The sequence below is a fragment of the Carassius auratus genome, chromosome 23 (assembly GCF_003368295.1).
Source record: "Carassius auratus strain Wakin chromosome 23, ASM336829v1, whole genome shotgun sequence".
Lineage (NCBI taxonomy): Eukaryota > Metazoa > Chordata > Actinopteri > Cypriniformes > Cyprinidae > Carassius > Carassius auratus.
The window spans coordinates 18392709-18414855 of record NC_039265.1 but is presented as its reverse complement, the minus strand read 5'-3'; the positions used below and the strand labels follow the sequence as shown (position 1 = coordinate 18414855).

Here is a 22147-nt window from a genome sequence, read left to right as displayed (position 1 = left end):
TTGCTGGAAAAGTGCTCCTTGAAAAGTTTGTACTGCTGTTCGTAGACATCGACCTTGGTTGCCAAAAACACGATCTTTGCTCTTTCAGGAAACTGTTTCAGGTGATATTCACTGATGGCCAAAGCCACAATAGTTTTTCCACAACCTAAGGGAAAGTTGAGTGGAAGTCATGAGGTCATTCATGCATGCCTCATTTTTCTTAATCAAAAATTAATAACAGAATCTTAAGACCAATATTTACTTTCATACTGTGCACATGAATGTAACAGATGTACAGTAAAAGCTAATAAATGGACAAATACATGAAAGCTTTTATCCATCGGTTGTTGACTGGATTATTATTTGTTAAACAATTTATACAGGGGTGTAATGATTTACTTGAACTGTGATTCATTTGTGATTTGTTTGTTTTGGTCAAGAGTCTATTTGAAATGCTAGAAATGTAATACACCGTGATTTGGTAAAACATGATTTAATATTTTAAAATAATAATAACCATTAAATATGAAAATAATATTTCGTAGTTTTTCATTTTTTAACATTTCACATAATCCTATAAATGAACTTCCCCTTAAATTGCATTGAATCAAATCATTATGAATTTATAAAGGACAAATTAATTCACTGTATAAATAAAGATTTGCAACTCTAACACATACTATATATGTGTCTCTTGAGCAGTCATCAGTAGCACAGGTATAGTTTTAGCAGTAGAAAACAATACATTGTATGGGTCACAACTATCCATCTTTCTTTCAATTTAAAAAAGCTCTCTTTTATGAAGATACTATTATGAATTACTTTTTTTTTAAATAAAAAATGAGACATTAGTGGCTGAATTAATTACAATGATATCAATAACATGCATTTAGAAAATACAAAGGGCAAATTTTCATTGAATGATGTCTTTAATGCACCTGTGGGAGCGCAGATGATGGTGTTCTGGCCCTGGGTGGCAGCAGCGGTCAGCTCCTTCTGATATTCTCTCAGCTTCCGTTCACCTGATCGCTCAGCTTCCCCTGTGCAGAGGTCAAAGGTCACAGTTCGGCAAACACAAGCACTCTCAGGTGACGTTACCGTGTTGATGTTGGACTGCATACCTTTGAACCCGGTGGGTTTCTCTGAGGCGCTCGTGTTGTTGCTGCTCATCAGCATGTCTTCAATCTCCTCTCTGTACTCGAAACTCACGGTCGTAACCATGGCCTCCGGCTCTTCATCACATTCATTGACCTTCACTGCCTTTACTTCGTCATCTGCAGCACAGAGTTCAGGAGAGAGTACTTAAACATGTGAAGATTATAATAGACACACACACAGACACACACAGACACAGACAGACAGACAGACAGACAGACAGACAGACAGACAGACAGACAGACAGACAGACAGAGAGAGAAAGACAGACAGACAGACAGACAGACACACACACACACACACACACACACACACACACACAGACAGAAAAAGACAGTCAGACAGAGAGATACACACACAGACACACAGACAGACAGACAGACACACACACACACACACACACACACACACACACACACAGACAGACACACAAACACACACACACAGACAGACAGACAGAGAGAGAGATACACAGACAGACAGACAGACACACACACACACACACACACACACACACACACACATACACATACAAACAGACAGACAGACACAGACAGATATACAGAGAGAGACAGATAGATATAATTCAATAACCTTTCTCCAGCAGCTGTAGAGCCTCGTCTAAGTCACAGTTTCCCAGCGCAATCTTCAGCAGTTTAAACCAGTTGGGTTTGTCTGAGCGCAGGAGACTCATCACAAGCTTCTCACTGGCAGCTATACGACCTCGCTGACTCTCCTCCTGTAACACACACAGCACGGACTCGTGAGGACACAAACATACATATATATGTCACACATCAGGAGTCTGTGTGCTTCTGTAGAGTATGTTTGAGAGGAGACTCACAGCCCGGATCTCCTCACACTCTCTGGGCTTCAGACAGTCGCTCATGTGCACGAGCATCTCACTGGGCTTCATGTGTTTGGTGATTGAGGCTTCAATCTTCTCGAGCAGTCTCCTGTGTTCGCTCAGCTTCTCTAACTCCTGGAAGCTCCAGTCTTTAATGGCGTGGTGCAGTCCGGTGTAATCTACAGCACACCAGCATACACACATCCTCAACAACTCCTATGATTAGACAGCAATGCTGACCTAAAATGTAAAATATTTGCCCTCTCTCTGAGTAACCACATCTCAAATCTCAAATACATAAAATACCCTTTTTAGACATCGTTTTTGAAATAAGGAGTAAAGAAAATAAATAATATACAATACTTATTGAAACAGTTCTTTATTTTCCCTTGTAATATCACAAGTGCTCTTGTAAAACACTTTCTCATTGAATCTAAGCAAATCTCATAGGTGACCTGATTTGATCTCAAAAAAGGGTGAGCTGTCACTGAAAGGTAAGGAGTTTGCATCTATGTCTTGAGCCTTGCATGGTGGCGCAAAATGAAAAGTGGATGTCACTGAGCTCACCTGAAGCGTGCAAAGTGTCCAGAAAGGCCTGAAACCAACCAGTTTCCTCTAAAAAACATATTTCGTCCAGCAGCATCTGGGCAGCTTTGGTCACAGACTTCGTCTCTGTAGAGAGAATACTCTCCACAGCCTCTGTGCACAGAGACAATAGAGTAGATTAGAATAGAATAGAATAGAATAGAATAGAATAGAATAGAATAGAATAGAATAGAATAGCAATCAAACCTGGAAACCGGTTGCAAAAAACAAGTCTTATGGCACAATTGTGTGTTTATTTTATAGAGAGTTCTGGGGATTTAAAATATTTCCAAACGTGTTATCATGAAATAACTGGATTTTCAAGTATGTGCAAGTAAATGCGTATTGCACCTTTATAGATTTATTTGATTAGTAAATGATGATGGGCTAGGCCTATACCGGATGGGTGTCATGCCATAAAATATTTTTAAAGCAACTTTGTATTTAATGTGAATTTAATAACAGTATTGTAAGAAACCAACTGACACTTTCATTTTACAGAGAGCAAAGGACATTTAAATCATCACAGAACATTTGCATTCAGTCAGAGTCTGATTCGGTTTAGCCAGAGTTCAGGCACTCTCAAAAACTCCCATTCAAATCACTGAAGCTGTTTACACTGTGAAATTAATATCTGAACTTACATTCGTACGCACATCTGCAGTTTGTTGTTTCTGATGAGAGTATTCGCCAGGTAATTCAGTCAGCGAGCGAGTGAACGAAACAGCGCGTTTCAGCGATGACTCATCTGCACGTCGCTGATTGGCCGTTGCATTCATAAGCTCAACAGAATCATTTGTGATTGGTTATAATGCAGCAACGTACAAACGCGTTTGTCTCTGGCTCAGCACTCACTTTAAATGGCCATGACATTACCAAACCAAATAGATTTGTTAACTTTTTCGATTTTAAACAGATTTTGATTAGAATTTGTGTATTTTATACAGGCATGTTAAAAAATAGACATATTTTTTTTTCAAACGAACTTGAAAAACTGAGTGAAAATGTCAAAATGAAATAAAAAAAAACGATAAATAAAAACAGTACAGCACTATATAGTGCAAAATCAACAAATAATATAATTAATATAAATAAAAAAATATTTGCATAAATATTTAAATAAATCTAAAAGAACAGTATTGGAGCAGAATGAATAAATAGGCTGGTGAAATGTAATTTATTATAAAAAAAAAATTAAATCAACTAGTCAATCGATCGAACATTACAGTAGGCTCACAAAGGAGTATTTATATATATATATATATATATATATATATATATATATATATATATATATATATATATTTACATTTATTAGTATCAGAAGCGTTCATATAAAGCGAATTTATAAATGAACAGAAACTAAATATATATTCCAAATAATATTTTTTCACTGTATAAGTTGAGTTTTTATAAAAGCAAACACACAGCATGAGGATGATCATATTTGTTGGCCAATGGCATCTGAAAGACCGAAACTTACTTAAAGCCTAATTTACATATTTATTAGCATAGCTACAGTATGCTCTCTTCATATCACATAATTCTCAATAAGGCTTCATTATCTCCGACAAGATAGGAACTAAAAGTGTTTCCAGGATGCTTCATTCATTCATCTGTCCAGGAACATCTTCAGATATCAAGCAGGTTTCACTGAACTGATTCGCTGCTTGAGATGCGTCGGTGTTTATTCATTAACTCTCACCTTTATTTCCCAGGTACTCTGTCATGAAGTCCTTGATGAGTGACGGTCGTAAAAACATGGTGATGTGATCGCTAAAGCGCCGCAAATTCTCCTTTTCCAGCTCGTACATCTCTGCAGGGACTCAGCACTCGACGACTGACTGATTCTCGTCTAATCCTGAGTTTCGCTGCTGCTGATCCAGAAACAAAAGTGAAAGTACACCAAACACATAATACTAACACTGAACAGAACTGGAGCGACAACTTAACCGGCTCAGGGACGATCCCATCACCTGGAAGACAGGATTTATCACAGTTTGATCAAACCTCTGCTGGTTTGAAGGGTCTCAGCTCACAGAGATGATTAACTAATGCCACCGTTCATAAAGAAAAACACTTTGAGACACAAGATTCTACATCTATTAAATGCATTTATTAATTGTTGGCTGACATGATAGACAGCTGTTGTAAAGAAGGCTTGATGTGTGTTCAGTAGACATGATCATTGAATTATAGGGTGTCACCAAAGTCCCTCATACACACACACACACAGTGCCCTGAGGTTAACAAAGACACAATTCTCCAGGTTCAGTGGGACTGAATGATGAATGAGCAGTGGTTCTCAGCCAGTGGGTCGTGGTAAATAAATTAAAACAGGATCACATGTGTGCTCGGACAAGATTATGGACATGACGGTCAGCAGAAGTGAGAAAAAAAAGTGTTTATTACGATATTTTTCTTACGAAAATGCATGGATCTGCTACAGGAGGCCTTTATTCATGCCCTGGAGCTGTGTCTCTTTTTATAACGGATGCACGCACTTTATTTCACATCTTCTGAACTGTTGACAACAAACACCTGCTTACACCCATTGAAAGGCTTGAAGGGGTAAGGACAATTTTTAATATAAGAAGAAAGTCATGCACACCTAGGATGCTTCGAGGGCTAGTAAAACAGACTAATTTTCATTGTTAGGTGAACTAACCCTTTAAGTTACAACGTTGTGCCTAGTCCAACCCTAAAAGGAGCATATTTGTGTCTTAAGTGTAGCAATATGTGACTGTGGAGCACAAAAGCAGTCTGAAGTCTCTGAGGTATATTTGTAGCAATAACCAAAAATACATTGTGTGGGTCAAAATGATCGATTTTTCTATTATGCCAAAAATAATTTCTATATTAAGCAAGTATATTTTGTAAGTCTCCTACCGTAATTATATCAAAACGTAATTTTTTATTAGTAATATGCATTGCTAAGAACTTAATTTGAACAACTTTAAAGAGGATTTTCTCAATATATAGATGTTTTTGCTCCGTCAGATTCCAGATTTCCAAATAGTTGCATCTCAGACAAACCACACATCAATGGAAAGCTATAAATCTCAATTATGAAAGATTGACGTGTAAGAATGGTTTTGTGGTCCAGAGTCACATATTTACCCTTAGGGACCATTCACATGTTACTCCTAAAAACATGTTTCTCCTTCTTTCCAATGCGCTGCCCCAGTGACAATCTGTCCTACATCTACAAGTTTTGCTAATATATATATTTATTATTATTATTTATCTTATTATTATTTTCTAAAACTGTAGGATGGCAAAATAAATTTTCTCTTTTTTTCGGTTTGACAAAGGCCCTGCGTCTTGAAGCAAACGCGCTGAGAACCACTAGCGTAGACGGTCACCCCTGTGTATGTGCTGCTACTGGAGCTAATGTTGGGGTACAAGGGCTGCCATCCAGGCATGATCACCGTTGGGTTGTGGCACAGAGAATCAGCACCAGATTCAAGGAAAAGGATCACCGTAACTATAAATACAACATGAACAATAATAATGACACTTGCAACAATGTTCTCCAAACATTTCTGAAGCATGAGCCGTTTCCGGCAGGAATTCAAACTTTAAATGAGTTTATAAAACGTCTAGAGATAAGCATGTGTTTGTAAAAAAAAGTCTGTTTTAGTTCTAGCTAGCAGTTTTGGTCGGCGACTCTTCTGGTCCGCTCCCATCGGTGTTCTCCAAGTTCTCCACATCTCGTCTCGTCTCTGATTGGTCTTTTCGTTGGCTAAAAGCGTGTTCTTGTTGGCCGGGAGATCTCGGCTCTATTTCCTGCTCTGTTTCCGGCAGGATATCCACAAGATCTTTCAGTATGGTTTCCAGCAGCCTCACATCCGAAGGTGGGGCCATCATTGTTGAATCCACTGTGAAAGGGTCGGGTATGAACCCTCCGTGGTTACTGGAACCCATATTTCGGGAGCAGTCGGAGCTACTGTGGTCGACTACATCCACCACGCAGTCATCCAGGTTGAGTGTGGGTTCATTGGTGGGGTCGCCTCGGCTCATGGGACTCGAAGGCTCGGATTGAGGATTTGAAGAGTCCAAGGTAAAACTTGCGTTCTGGATGGGATCTTGCTCAGGAGTCTCATCCCTCTGTTCGACATCAGCTGCGGTTTGGTCTATAACGTCCATGACGCGGTCCAGACAGTCGATGGTCCGGTCGCTGTCGCTATCGATCGTGATCACAGTGGGAGAACGCAGCTCCTTTCTTCGCTTCCGGTGCTTCTTCTTCCTCCGCTGGACACAGTAAGGGTCAGGCGGCCCTCGTTCATAGATGATCTCCACACTTGGAGATCGTTCCCTGCTTCGTCGGCGCTCTCTGTGTCGCTTTTCTTTGCTTGAGGTTCCTTCCTTGTGCTGCCGCTGAGCTGCTCGCTCCAAGTGCCGGGTTTTGTACTTGCGTTTGCCACTGGGTTTATCCAGACAGGATCTTTCGGAGTGCGAATCAGCACTGCTGCTACTGACTGAACGCTTACGGCGTTTACGACAACGCTTTGCCTCACAGATACGGTGGGAACCATCGAGTCCTGGGAACCAGTCCAAGTCGGGTGACCTAGTCCTCTTTTCCTTGGTTCTCTTCCTTCTGGAGTTGGAAGGAGAGTGTGAGAATCTCTCTCTTGTATGGCACGAATGCTCTCCGCTCTTATTTCGAGAAGGAGAGCAGTCGCTACTGTGTGACTTAGAGACAGGGCTACAGCTCCACACGGACACTTCCGGGCTTTGTGTCCAGCTCCGTGTTTGGCTTGGCGAGCAATCTGGGGTCTTGATCCCCCGAGGTTGTTCTAAACTCTTATCCCTCTCTTTGCTGCCAGAGCGCCGATGGCTTCTGTGCCTCTTGTGACCTCTGAATCTGAAGTCATCTTGACTCTGCCGTGAATGTGAACCATCTTTGGACCAGTGACCGCGGGAGGACAAGTAGTCAGTCTCTCGTTCTATGCTGTGTGACCCGACTCCATCTGAGAGTAAATGCTGTGGACTGCACAAGGGAGCAGGGCTTGGGGAGGAGCTAGGGCTAATTGGGTTCATGTGGGACTGTAACGGGAGCTGCATTTGGGATGCCTCTGATTTCATAACTGATGCCATTGTCTCAGAGGTGGCTGGCTCTTGCTCTTCTTCAGACGAGTCTGAGGAGAGCTGAACAAGTTCTGGAGTCCGTTCGGCCATTGGTTTCACGTATCCCACAATCAGGCACTCTTCCTCTACGTCATCTTCACCCGGTCCAGCTGACACTCTGCCACTCGTCACAGGGTCAGTCATATCCAGGGCACTGAGGGGAGGGGCTGTGCTTGTGATTGGCTCCGCCCCCTCATCCTGTGATAGGCTGGTAGAGGGGAGGAGGGTTGAATAGGAGGGACCAGGCGTCTCATCATCCCACGCCGACTGACTTGGCAAACTTTCTGCTCCACTTGCTGTGGCAACGGATGCAAGGCGTTCCTGGACGGCAGAAGGATTCTCCGTGACATTGTCCTCACTGTCGTTATCATCCTCATCCTGTGAGAAGAGACAACAATGAAGACTTGGATAAACTGAACCAGAAACAGATTACATCTGCTTACAATAAACGGAAACATACTGTCAGAACACTTCACAATGTACTCTTCCTCACACAAAGTCATCATGAGTTAATACAATTTTTAGAGAAATATAGACATACTAAACAGTATTTATGCATTTGGTGGACACTTTTTTGTGCATTACTTCTCACCGTGGAGGAGGAAAAATGGAGGAAAAGGAACAAGAAATTACGTTTTTAATTTTTTGGTGCTTGACACCTTCTGGTTGCTGCTTTCAGGATCAATCCATCTCAAATGGTCCAAAGGAGGTTGCTTGGCCATTTTTTTTAAATTTATAAATTTTTAAAAATCTGTTTTTGTTTGGGGAGATTAAGAACCATCTTGTGGTAACATGTTGAGGTTTTTGTAAATGTCTGTGCAACCCACATTTTATAGTGGGCTATGACACAAAATGGGCATTGTGGCAAAACCAAATACAATACTAAAATCTCACAACAAAATCCCCCCCAACTGCTACTCAAAACTAGCCCAAAACTAGTCAATTAGTATTTCGAGTGGGGTTCTTTGGTAAAATACATGTTTTTCGGCAGGGATCCTCCAGTAAAATTCGCATTCAATGCACTAAATTTCACATTATTGGGGTCAATTCATCCTGCGTAGCCCAATTCTCCGGGAAAACTGGGAGGTGGGAGCACCAGCTCATTTTCATTTAAAGGGGACCTACACATAAACAGCATGTTTTGGCTTGTAGCCTAAAAGTGGCAATTTCAATAATTCTATGGCACCTTAGAATACGAGAAGGAAATTAACTCAGAAACTAATTTACAAAACATAATATTTGATGTTTGCAAGTCTCACCTCGGAGATGGCGATAACAGAAAGGTCCGAGCTGCTGCCCTCCTCGTAGCTGGGAGCGGGACAGTCGTAGACGGCCTGCTGGTCGTACGCCTCCATGTTGAGGGTGGAGCGGGCGAAGCTCACCAGCTCGTGCAGGAAGTGGTCGGTGCGCGCCAGCAGGAAGGGGCGGAGCTCGTCTCGGATGGCCGAGTCCTCCATGTTGTAGTTCATGATGCGCGAGATGATGATGTTCTGCACGATGTTCACCAGCGAGCCGTGCGAACCGTACAAAACGGTGAGCTCGCGCTGAAGCCAAGGTAACAGTCGTCGCAAACAGCCGGGATTTTGTCGCAAGAATGTAGCCGAAATGTCCCTCTGCCTGCCGGCGTCCCTCGAGTTGCGCACTCGCACGCCAGTTCTATAAAGCGCACGTCGGAATGCCACAACATCTTGGTCGCGCAAACGCCGCAAGCTCCGCCCCTCGCCACGCCCATGTCTGCGCGCTGTTAACCGCAGCACCATCTGCTGTACGTCTTGGTTCCCCGCAAGCGCCGCTGCGTCCGTCAGCCCATCGAACATAACGTCATCCTCTAACGGAGGGGATGAGGAAGGGGCGGGGTTTTGCACTCTGTGGCTCCGCCTCTCACGGCCTCGGAGAACTCGGGGGCGGAGCACACGCTCCGGCGGATCGGCGTTCACAGGCGCTCCGTTCTCCGGCGGACGCAGCACGAACTCCTTAAAGTCGTTTTCCCCTTTAACGGAGTGGAATATGGAGTGGAAGGGCTGCTTACAGAGCGGACACTCGGCTTTGTTCTTGGACCACTCGTGGATGCAGCGGAAACAGAACTGATGCAGGCAGCGGTCCAGCGACGCCACGTTTTTGAAGCCGTCGAGGCAGATGGGGCATTTGGAATCAGGCGAAGCGTTGGCTAATAAACGCTGAGAAGATCTGCTAGCGCTGTCTCTCTTCCTCACACGCAGCTTCATCTTAGAAGGCGCCATCATCTACAACAAAACATTAGCTCGTTAGACAACCTTGTGTGAACTAGAGAAGTACAAATAGTTTTATATTTTTCCCAAATTCCATGTTTTTCTGAACATGCATAGGTTACATAAACCTTGCAAAATCTGAAAAATGTTATAATTTAGTTGTTTTTTTTTTTTCTACCCTGAATAAACTGCTTCACCATCAGGTCTTTCTAGAGGTATTCATAATTTAATTATGAAAAAGGATGTCAAATCAATTGAATTCAATGATTCAAGCCTTACTTTTACGATTGCATTTTAGAAAATATAACTTGACTGCAATATAACTTGGCAAACCTTTATATTTTAGGTTTTCCTAACAATATATACATACAGTTAGTCATAGGTTTACACGAACCTTGTAAAATCTGCAAAACGTTAATAAATAAAAAACGCAGGATCATAAAAAGTTGATTTAGTTAATTATTTCACATAAAGATGTTTGAATATTAAGATTACCCACTACACGACTACATCCATCCATAAACACTGACATACTGAGAATTATGATCTTAAGAAATCACACAAATATATTGAAACGTTTCGATAATAAACAGCTAATGCTGTCTGTATTGTTTTGATCGATGATTTCTTGATCTCTCTCTCCTGCCTTCCTCGATTACTCAAAACAGCGATTATAAAACACCTCTACAGGCAATAAATCTATAAAGGAACGAAATCTGATCAAAAACGAAACAAATAACGCTATCGTTAGCTAGTTTTATGAAACAGATTCTCACCTGATCGTCACCACATCATCACAAAGAAGAAAACACCCGGGAATAATCCAAACCTCACACGAGAAACACATCTATATCACATCAGCGCGACATCCGTTACGAGAAAAACACAAAATTAAGGGAAATAAACATTTAAAACCGACAGAAATGGAGAAGTTTCGCACTGCTGTTGAGGAACACAAAACACACAGAGCGGCTCTTCCGGTGACGTCACGAACACGCGCGCCACTAGCGGCCTGACGCTATAAACATTGAGTTCTTTATGAAAAACCATTGGAGAAATAAATAAATAACATTAATAATAAATTAATTAATATAAATAAATACTAAATTAATAAATGCATCATCTTTCTTTAAAAATATAGAAAACACTAATGCATTGAAATATAAAAAAATTGTACTAAAAATAAACCAATGAATACAAATAAATCAACAATAAAGCAAAAAAATAAACAATTGCATGTTTTTATTTCTCAAAAATAATATATATATATATATATATATATATATATATATATATATATATATATATATATATATATATATATATATAAGAATATGAAGAGTTCATTTCACAAAAAGGTTTACGTTTTAAATAATTTTCAATTGTGCATTCCTCAGTTAATCTCAAACAAACTGCAATTGAATTATCTTGATTAGATTATAAATAACAAAAAATAATAATACTAAACACAGTAAAAACGTGACAACATAATAAAAAATATATATTTTTGAGTTATCTGTTTTTGCAAATAAACTCTTCAAACAAATAAAGGAAAATTAATTAAAATATATTCTTTCACTCTTTAACAAAATATACATGTTTATTTATTAATCTATAACATAAATAAGAATTATAATAAAATTAATAAAAAAGCAACCGGTTGTTTTTTTCCCACTAGAAATATTTAAATAAATATACATTTATTTATGTATATTTTTTATGTATAAAATACATAAAATTGAAAAACATTTACTAAATACAAAAACACATATTCTCGCCTTTTGAATAGCAAATACAGATATTAATAGCATTCAGCTTGAATTAATATATTTAAACAAGGAATTTCATAATATATATTGTTTATAGGCTATAAGTCAAATTATAATATAGTTGTTTTTTTTTGTTTTTTTTTTTTTAAATTACGTAATTTCTTTAGCAGTTTTGAACATTATTCTTATTACGTCACTGTTTTGCTGTATTTGTCGACGGAGAATATAGTATATTTACTTATTTTACTACCATTAACGTTACTCACGAGATACACAGTGTTAGTATTTTGTTAATGTTGTGTTATTTTGTTTACTGTATATACTATTTTGGTATTTTCATATTTTGAAGAGCTGGAAACGTGTCTCCATCTAGTGGTAGAAATACAAATCGATTTTTTTTTTAAATACAAAAAAGTTTATAAACGAACACCTGAAGCCAAACTTCTAAATTATTCTCTGCATTCATAGATGTTTATATAATCAGAGCAAATCAGTTGCTCTGACTCCGAATTTGGTTCATTTTCAATAAACATTTACTGGTTTGACTAGACTTTGAATTGTAGTTTGCATACGAAACAACAAACAGAAACAAAGTTTATACTTGTACATGGAGAATAGTATTCTACAGTCACATCAGCAACGAAATGCTCTGAAAATGATAATGAATTTATAACACTTTCTAATCAACAACAACAACAATTCTAAGCTTTGTGGTACGTGTTGTTTTGATGCTTGAAAACTCATATATGTGACTCTGCAGCACAAAACCAGTCATATTTGTAGGGAACAATGCATGGTATGTGTCATTATCCAAATTATTCATTTCTCTTTTATGCCAATCATTAGGATATTAAGTAAAAGATCATATTACATGAAAATATTTTGTACCGTAAATATATTAAAACTTCTTTTTTGATTAGCAATATGCATTCCTAAGAACCTAATTTGAACAACTTTAAAGATGATTTTCTCAATATTCAGATTTTTTTGTTTTGCACCCTCAGATTGCAGATTTACAAATAGTTGTATCTAAACAAAATAATAAACAATACATCGATGTAAAGATTATTCAGCTTCCAGATGATGATGTATCAATGTTTAGTGCTCCAGAGTCACAAATAAGGTCATATAAACAGTAATATACATGCTAATAAGCGTGATAATGTAGCTGTAATAAGTTACTCGTTAACGCTCTTGACGCGCGCACGCATTCTCACACGCCCGCGCACGCACAGAAGGCGGAAATGCGGCGGATGTCGGTGATGTTCGCGCAGAGCTGCAGGATTATTACAGTGAGTCCGTTAATACAGTAAATGTGTTTTTGTTTTACCGAGATTGAGCGGTCGTGTTCGTGTCGATTCGGCTTCTGTTCGGGTTTACTCGTGTTTGTTTATATTCGTCTCGCCTGTTTCTGCGCGCGATCTGACGTTTTATTTTCTCAACAAAGGATAATAACATTGTTGAAAAATAAATACAGTAAACATATTTACAACTGGATGGATTTAAGAGATCTACTTCGTGTTAAATCAGAATAACAAGTGCTTATTATAAAAGAGGAAGTATCGCTATTCGACACTCGAGGGTTTGTTTACTAAACTCTAATGCCATTTAACTTTATTTTATCCTCTTATAAATTGTTATAATAGAATAGGTTTCTCTTTCCAAACCGTTACTATGAAATTAGAAGCACATAATTCCCTAGAATATATTAATATGCTTAAACATTAAGATTTGCACTCATGAAAATGGTTAAAGTAGTCAAACATGGTCATTGGAAGAGGGGTGCCAATACTTTTGTCCATATGGTGCATGTCATGAATAAATCCAGATGTGCTGGTTTTTCTGTTCAGGACTCTGTCCGTGGGGCTCTGCTGGCCTCATGATGATGGGGAAGTACTTCTTCAGCGAGACGGACATCAAGAGCCCGTGGGATCAGGTGTTGGCAGCCTTCTGGCTGAGATACCCAAACCCATACAGGTACATAAACCACACTACATTTAAATGAATAGCAGTTTTTCTGTAAATGTGCTCTTCTTCAGGCCATCCAAGATTAGGATGAGTTTGATTCTTCATCAGATCTGGAGAACTGTTGCATTGCATCAATGTCTCTCAAATGGAAGTGAATGGGTGCCGTCAGAATGAGAGTCTAAACAGCTGATAAAAACATCCCAATAATCCACAGCACTCCAGTCCATCAGTGAACATCTGGAGAAGACAAAAGATGAAACACATCCAGCATTAAGATGATTTTAACTCAAACACATAGAGTCTATAATCATAATAACACTTCCTCCAGTGAAAAAGTGCATCTGCTGTTGTCTCTCACAGATTAGTTTAGATCTGTTTAAACGCTGCTTGATCTGTGCAGATTTCTCTCCTGATTCAGACCAGAACACTTTTTCACTGGAGGAAGTGTTATTATGGATTATAGACTCTATGTGTTTGAGTTAAAATCATCTTAATGCTGGATGTGTTTCAGGTTTTGTCTTCTCCAGATGTTCACTGATGGACTGGAGTGCTGTGGATTATGGACTCTCATTCTGACGGCACCCATTCACTGCAGAGCATCCATTGATGAGACACTGATGCAATGCTACATTTCTATGAATCTATGTAATCGTCCGATCGGAGTCAATTGTTGTTTTTATGTGATTGTTCTGTGAACGTGTTTCTCTCAGCACTCATGTTCTGACGGAGGACGTAGTTTTCCGTGAGGTGACGCCGGATAACCAGCTCCTGTCCCGGCGGCTCCTGACGAAGACCAATCGTCTCCCTCGCTGGGCGGAGCGCGTCTTCCCCGGAAATCTGTCGCGTTCGGTTTACATCATCGAGGATTCGGTGGTCGACCTCCGAAACAGAAGCCTCACGACGCTGACCTGGAACGTAAATCACGCTAAACTCATGGTAAACAACAACACACACACACACACACACACACATTAACCTGAAAGAAACATGAATATTTCTGTAAAATTGGACCTTTTCTCATTGTAGAAATGAATACAGTGACATATAAATATAAACATCTACTTGGTTTAAAGTTACTAAAGATCTTTAAACCCACTATGCATTCACTTGACGGTGAAGAAAGCGAATAATGAAAGTACGATCTCCAGAAGCTGTGAGCTGAGCAGTGTTTGGGTGTGTTTGGGTGTGTTTCGTGTGGTTTGTGTCAGATCTGTGGTCAAACACGAGCACAGCAAATGTTCTTTATTTCCCGTAAAACAGTTAAACACCAACCACTCGACTCAACTCAACCCTAACTAACCCTACAACTAAAACTAATCAGAAAATGTTACTTGAAATAAAATAAGATTACGTTTTAGATTTTTTTTGTTTTAGTTTAACTCGATGTACTAAAATTAAAAAAATTATAGACATTTTATAAAACAGAAAATGAAGAAAACTGACATATAATTTCTCATTCTCATAACTAAAACTGAAATAAAAAACTTTATAGACTATTAAAAATGTAACTATTAAAAATAATAAAATCCCACAATGCTAAAAAAAAAACCTTTAAAATTTATACAAAACACCCACAATGAAATACCAAGATCTAAAGATTTTATTTTATTGAACTAAAATAACTGAAATGAACTATGTAGAAAAAACAAGAACTAACAAAATGATACACACAACAAAAATAATAAAACTAACTAAATATTTTATGCCAAGTCAACATTTCATATTTTCATTTAGTTTATCTTGATGAACTGAAATAACCAACCATAACTGACATAAAACTAGATAGATTTGTGATTTTTTTTTTATGACAAAAATGACTAAAACAAACTACTTTATTTCTGTTTGTTTCCAAGGCGACATTTTCATTTAGTTTACCTTGTTATATTAAAATAATTTAAATTACAAAAAATCTATAAAAAACTATATATATAGAGATATTTAAAAATACTAAATTAATTTAATAACAATAAATTATTAAAGTACTAAAATAACAAACTAAAAATAGAATAGATTTTTCTAAACTACATAAAATTATTAACTGATATAAAATCATGTACAAATGTCAAAAATAATAATAAAAATGAATTTTTGAAAAATGAATGAACTTGTTATACTAAAATAACTTATACTGAAAAAGAAATCAATAAAAAACTATATACAAAGATATTCAAAAATACTAAATTATTTGAATAACAATTCATGATTAATAAATTCATAATAAATGCACTAAAATAAAATAAAATTAAAAAACTATGTAGACTAAAGTAAAACTATAACTGACTTGAAAACTATATAGAAATTAATAATTAAAAAAAACTATTTTATTTCAGCTTTCCAATGCAACATTTTTCATTTAACTTAACTTTATATATTCAAATAACTAATACTCAAAAAAAAAAAAAAAGTAATAATAATAAATGGTTAATAAGTATAATAGTATTTTAATGAGACCAAAATCTAGGACTTCATGAATGGATCTTATTGTGACTAACAGTAATGCTGTCTATCATAACGTGCCCTAAGATGCAAGTGTGTGTGTGTGTGTTGCCAGCGTGTGGTGGAGCGCTGTGTGTTTGCGGGCGAACAGGACCGGCCTGTTTGGACACGGATCACCAGAGAAGCCTGGATCTCATCCGGAGTCTTTGGCCTCTCCAGACCCATTCAGGTAATACACACACTGGGGCTCAGCACAAAGGTCTGGGTTCGAGTCTGACCTAAAAGATGACGAGACGAATGTTCATCAGTGTGTTGTAAAACTGTGTTGGTCGTCCTGCAGGAGTTCGGTTGGGCCAGGTTCAGGAGTAATCAGGTGAAAGCCATGAAGGGTTTGGAGCATGCACTGTCCAATCTGCAGAGTAAGAGCTCTATATACACTTCAGGCCTGTCCTCCTCCAGAACAAACATTAGCAAAACATGGAGAAGAAAACACTCAAACTAGCATTCTCACACGATTCAGTGCAAAATAAAACCCATAAGACTATAAAGAGGTTTTAATAAAATATTGTTTTGTACATCAGGGTTATTATGGTTAACTAAAACTAAAATTTAAACTACCAGTAGTTTGTTTAACTTTAAATAAAATTAAAAACGGAAATAATATATATATGAAAAAAATAAAAATTTTAGCTGCCAAGACAGCATTCTCATTTTAAATTTACTTTAACTTGATGTACTAAAATAACTAAAAATAAAAGTAAAAATTAATAAAATTATAAATTAATAAAAAAGACAAAACCACACAATAAAATGACCAAAAATTCATTGATAATTAAAATGGAAAATATAAACTCACTCAAAATAATAAGAAAAACTATTACAGTGTCTCGATGATTATTATTTTTATATATATTTTGTTTATTTATTAAAATAAAAGAATGGTGTGAATAGGCCTTTATCGTATCATAATCCAGAGCCATGTTTATTTGTATTGTTTATTTTTACATATTGCTTTGTGTGAGTTTTTAGCTGTTGATCTTAACACTTGACTAATAAGTTGTAAAGACATGTTTCATTACTACAAAAGAAAAACCACAGAAAGATTAAATTATCTCAGTGTTAGTTCCTCTTTCCATTGCTGTTTATCAGTATTACATCTGACACCGTGAGAGTCCTCTGTTAAAGATTAAAAATAATCATTATCATGTTTTCTTCTGTGTGTCCATCATTTCAGAAGCATCGGCCGTGTGTCCTGGAGATTCGGCCGAGAAACACAAAAACATCGATTCAGCCTCCAAAACCCAGAAACCTCAGCAATACATATGACCAGTATGAACAAATAGTGAATGTCATGATCATATCAGGTCACCCCAAAAAATCTGAACAAAATCAAATGCATTTACGAATATTACAAATTTATTTGATCAGAACACTATTTTTATGACCATTATATTTCCCCCATTTCTCATCACTGCTATGCTAGAAGATTATTTTAACTGTGAAGTATTTATTTATATATCATTGTAGCATTTGTTGTACTGCCTTTAAGCTGATTTCAATTTAAAAACAAAGTTACTGTATTGCAAAACGGTTTAACTATAATACAGAAAGAAATTATTAAATAATACCGAGTTTGACTGAGTTTATATCACAATTCTGTTTAATTCTCGCAAAACTGAGTTCATATCGCAATTCTGTTTAATTCTCGCAAAACTGAGTTTATATCGCAATTCTGAGTTTCATTATCGCAAAACTGAGTTTATATCGCAATTCTGAGTGTAATTCTTGCAAAACTGGGTTTATATCGCAATTCTGAGTTTCAATATCGCAAAACCGAGTTTATATCGCAAAATTGAGTTTATACCGCAAAACCGAGTTTATATCGCAAAACAGAGTTTATTTCGCAAAACCAAGTTTATTTCGCAAAACCAAGTTTATTTCGCAAAACCGAGTTTATTTCGCAATTCTGAGTTTCAATATCACAAAACCGAGTTTATATCGCAAAATTTAGTTTATACCGCAAAACCGAGTTTATATCGCAAAACAGAGTTTATATCGCAAAACAGAGTTTATTTCGCAAAACCAAGTTTATTTCGCAAAACCAAGTTTATTTCGCAAAACCGAGTTTATTTCGCAATTCTGAGTTTCAATATCACAAAACCGAGTTTATTTCGCAAAACCGAGTGTATATCGCAATTCTGAGTGTAAATCTTGCAATTCTGAGTTTAAATCTCACAATACTTCGTTAATATTGCAATAATGAGATAATATCTTGGAATCCTGCTTAAATTTCATAATTCTGAGATTATATCGCAATTCTGAGTTTATGTTTTCCAATTCTGAGTTTAAATCTCACTATATATATATATATATATATATATATATATATATATATATATATATATATAACTGCTGTCTTTTCTCTTCAGAATTGTGACCTTATATATAAAAAAAAGAACTGTGATACAGAAACTCAAAACTCAAAAAAAGTTTTTTAGCTGTTGACCTTAACACTTGACTAATAAGTTGTAAAGACATGTTTCATTACTACAAAAGAAAAACCACAGAAAGATTAAATTATCTCAGTGTTAGTTCCTCTTTCCATTGCTGTTTATCAGTATTACATCTGACACCGTGAGAGTCCTCTGTTAAAGATTAAAAATAATCATCATCATGTTTTCTTCTGTGTGTCCATCATTTCAGAAGCATCGGCCGTGTGTCCTGAAGATTCGGCAGAGAAACACAAAAACATCGATTCAGCCTCCAAAACCCAGAAACCTCAGCAATACATATGACCAGTATGAACAAATAGTGAATGTCATGATCATATCAGGTCACCCCAAAAAATCTGAACAAAATCAAATGCATTTACGAATATTACAAATTTATTTGATCAAAACACTATTTTTATGACCATTATATTTCCCCCAGTTCTCATCACTGCTATGCTAGAAGATTATTTTAACTGTGAAGTATTTATTTATATATCATTGTAGCATTTGTTGTACTGCCTTTAAGCTGATTTCAATTTAAAAACAAAGTTACTGTATTGCAAAACGGTTTAACTATAATACAGAAAGAAATTATTAAATAATACTGAGTTTGACTGAGTTTATATCACAAAACTGAGTTTATATCACAATTCTGTTTAATTCTCGCAAAACTGAGTTTATATCGCAATTCTGTTTAATTCTCGCAAAACTGAGTTTATATCACAATTCTGTTTAATTCTCGCAAAACTGAGTTTATATCGCAATTCTGAGTTTCAATATCGCAAAATTTAGTTTATATCGCAAAACTGAGTTAATACCACAAAACTGAGATTATATCGCAATTCTGTGTATAATTCTCGCAAAACCATGCTTCTATCACAAAACTGAGTTTATACCGCAATTCTGAGTTTCAATATCGCAAAACCGAGTTTATATCGCAATTCTGAGTGTAATTCTTGCAAAACCATGCTTATATCACAAAACTGAGTTTATATCGCAATTCCGAGTTTAATTCTCACAAAACTGGGTTTATATCGCAATTCTGAGTTTCAATATCGCAAAACCGAGTTTATATCGCAATTCTGTTTAATTCTCACAAACCTGACTTTATATCGCAATTCTGGGTTTCAATATCACAAAACTGAGTTTATATCGCAATTCTGTTTAATTCTCGCAAAACTGAGTTTATATCACAATTCTGTTTAATTCTCGCAAAACTGAGTTTATATCGCAATTCTGAGTTTCAATATCGCAAAATTTAGTTTATATCGCAAAACTGAGTTAATACCACAAAACTGAGATTATATCGCAATTCTGTGTATAATTCTCGCAAAACCATGCTTCTATCACAAAACTGAGTTTATACCGCAATTCTGAGTTTCAATATCGCAAAACCGAGTTTATATCGCAATTCTGAGTGTAATTCTTGCAAAACCATGCTTATATCACAAAACTGAGTTTATATCGCAATTCCGAGTTTAATTCTCACAAAACTGGGTTTATATCGCAATTCTGAGTTTCAATATCGCAAAACCGAGTTTATATCGCAATTCTGTTTAATTCTCACAAACCTGACTTTATATCGCAATTCTGGGTTTCAATATCACAAAACTGAGTTTATATCGCAAAATTGAGTTTATAACGCAAAACAGAGTTTATATCGCAAAACAGAGTTTATTTCGCAAAACCAAGTTTATTTCGCAAAACCAAGTTTATTTCGCAATTCTGAGTTTCAATATCACAAAACCGAGTTTATATCACAAAACCGAGTTCATATCGCAAAACCGAGTTTATTTCGCAAAACCGAGTGTATATCGCAATTCTGAGTGTAAATCTTGCAATTCTGAGTTTAAATCTCACAATACTTAGTTAATATTGCAATAATGAGATAATATCTTGGAATCCTGCTTAAATTTCATAATTCTGAGATTATATCGCAATTCTGAGTTTATATTTTCCAAATTCTGAGTTTAAATCTCACAATATATATATATATATATATATATATATATATATATATTACTGCTGTCTTTTCTCTTCAGAATTGTGACCTTATATCAAAAAAAAGAACTGTGATACAGAAACTCAAAACTCAAAAAAAGTTTTTTAGCTGTTGACCTTAACACTTGAGTAATAAGTTGTAAAGACATGTTTCATTACTACAAAAGAAAAACCACAGAACAGATTAAATTATCAGTGTTAGTTCCTCTTTCCATTGCTGTTTATCAGTATTACATCTGACACCGTGAGAGTCCTCTGTTAAAGATTAAAAATAATCATCATCATGTTTTCTTCTGTGTGCCCATCATTTCAGAAGCATCGGCCGTGTGTCCTGGAGATTCGGCCGAGAAACACAAAAACATCGATTCAGCCTCCAAAACCCAGAAACCTCAGCAATACATATGACCAGTATGAACAAATAGTGAATGTCATGATCATATCAGGTCACCCCAAAAAATCTGAACAAAATCAAATGCATTTACGAATATTACAAATTTATTTGATCAAAACACTATTTTTATGACCATTATATTTCCCCCAGTTCTCATCACTGCTATGCTAGAAGATTATTTTAACTGTGAAGTATTTATTTATATATCATTGTAGCATTTGTTGTACTGCCTTTAAGCTGATTTCAATTTAAAAACAAAGTTACTGTATTGCAAAACGGTTTAACTATAATACAGAAAGAAATTATTAAATAATACTGAGTTTGACTGAGTTTATATCACAAAACTGAGTTTATATCACAATTCTGTTTAATTCTCGCAAAACTGAGTTTATATCGCAATTCTGTTTAATTCTCGCAAAACTGAGTTTATATCACAATTCTGTTTAATTCTCGCAAAACTGAGTTTATATCGCAATTCTGAGTTTCAATATCGCAAAATTGAGTTTATATCGCAAAAGTTAGTTTATATCGCAAAACTGAGTTAATACCACAAAACTGAGTTTATATCGCAATTCTGTGTATAATTCTTGCAAAACCATGCTTATATCACAAAACTGAGTTTATACCGCAATTCTGAGTTTCAATATCGCAAAACCGAGTTTATATCGCAATTCTGAGTGTAATTCTTGCAAAACCATGCTTATATCACAAAACTGAGTTTATATCGCAATTCCGAGTTTAATTCTCACAAAACTGGGTTTATATCGCAATTCTGAGTTTCAATATCGCAAAACCGAGTTTATATCGCAATTCTGTTTAATTCTCACAAACCTGACTTTATATCGCAATTCTGAGTTTCAATATCACAAAACTGAGTTTATATTGCAAAATTGAGTTTATACCGCAAAACCGAGTTTATATCGCAAAACAGAGTTTATTTCGCAAAACCAAGTTCATTTCGCAAAACCGAGTTTCAATATCACAAAACCGAGTTTATATCACAAAACCGAGTTCATATCGCAAAACCGAGTTTATTTCGCAAAACCGAGTTTATTTCGCAAAACCGAGTGTATATCGCAATTCTGAGTTTAAATCTCACAATACTTAGTTAATATTGCAATAATGAGATAATATCTTGGAATCCTGCTTAAATTTCATAATTCTGA

The 22147-nt window shown here is 36.4% G+C and overlaps 2 protein-coding genes and 1 pseudogene across 5 annotated transcripts; 1 reads left to right on the top strand and 2 right to left on the bottom strand.

Annotated features, from left to right (window-relative positions):
- Positions 1–4557, bottom strand: part of LOC113041637 (probable ATP-dependent RNA helicase DDX58) — a 13436-nt pseudogene extending 8879 nt beyond the window's left edge.
- A 103-nt stretch (positions 4558–4660) lies between these two features.
- Positions 4661–10917, bottom strand: LOC113041636 (E3 ubiquitin-protein ligase Topors-like). Its single transcript, XM_026200275.1, has 3 exons — positions 10701–10917; positions 8956–9939; positions 4661–8074 (listed from the first exon to the last, which is right to left on the bottom strand). The coding sequence occupies exons 2-3, from the start codon at positions 9937–9939 to the stop codon at positions 6212–6214; spliced, it is 2847 nt and encodes a 948-aa protein (XP_026056060.1). The 5' UTR covers positions 10701–10917; the 3' UTR covers positions 4661–6211.
- Positions 10918–12905: 1988 nt separating this feature from the next.
- Positions 12906–21294, top strand: LOC113041634 (PRELI domain-containing protein 1, mitochondrial-like). 4 transcript variants are annotated; one of them, XM_026200274.1, is made up of 7 exons: positions 12906–12985; positions 13544–13670; positions 14372–14597; positions 16213–16326; positions 16438–16516; positions 18801–18895; positions 20904–21294. In XM_026200274.1, the coding sequence occupies exons 2-6, from the start codon at positions 13573–13575 to the stop codon at positions 18890–18892; spliced, it is 609 nt and encodes a 202-aa protein (XP_026056059.1). In that variant the 5' UTR covers positions 12906–12985; positions 13544–13572; the 3' UTR covers positions 18893–18895; positions 20904–21294. The 4 variants fall into 4 exon arrangements, with proteins under 4 accessions (XP_026056059.1, XP_026056056.1, XP_026056058.1 ...); XM_026200271.1 differs by lacking the exon at positions 20904–21294 and adding an exon at positions 17332–17426 and having other exon boundaries at positions 18801–18933; XM_026200273.1 differs by having other exon boundaries at positions 18801–21294.
- The last annotated feature ends 853 nt before the right edge of the window (positions 21295–22147 follow it).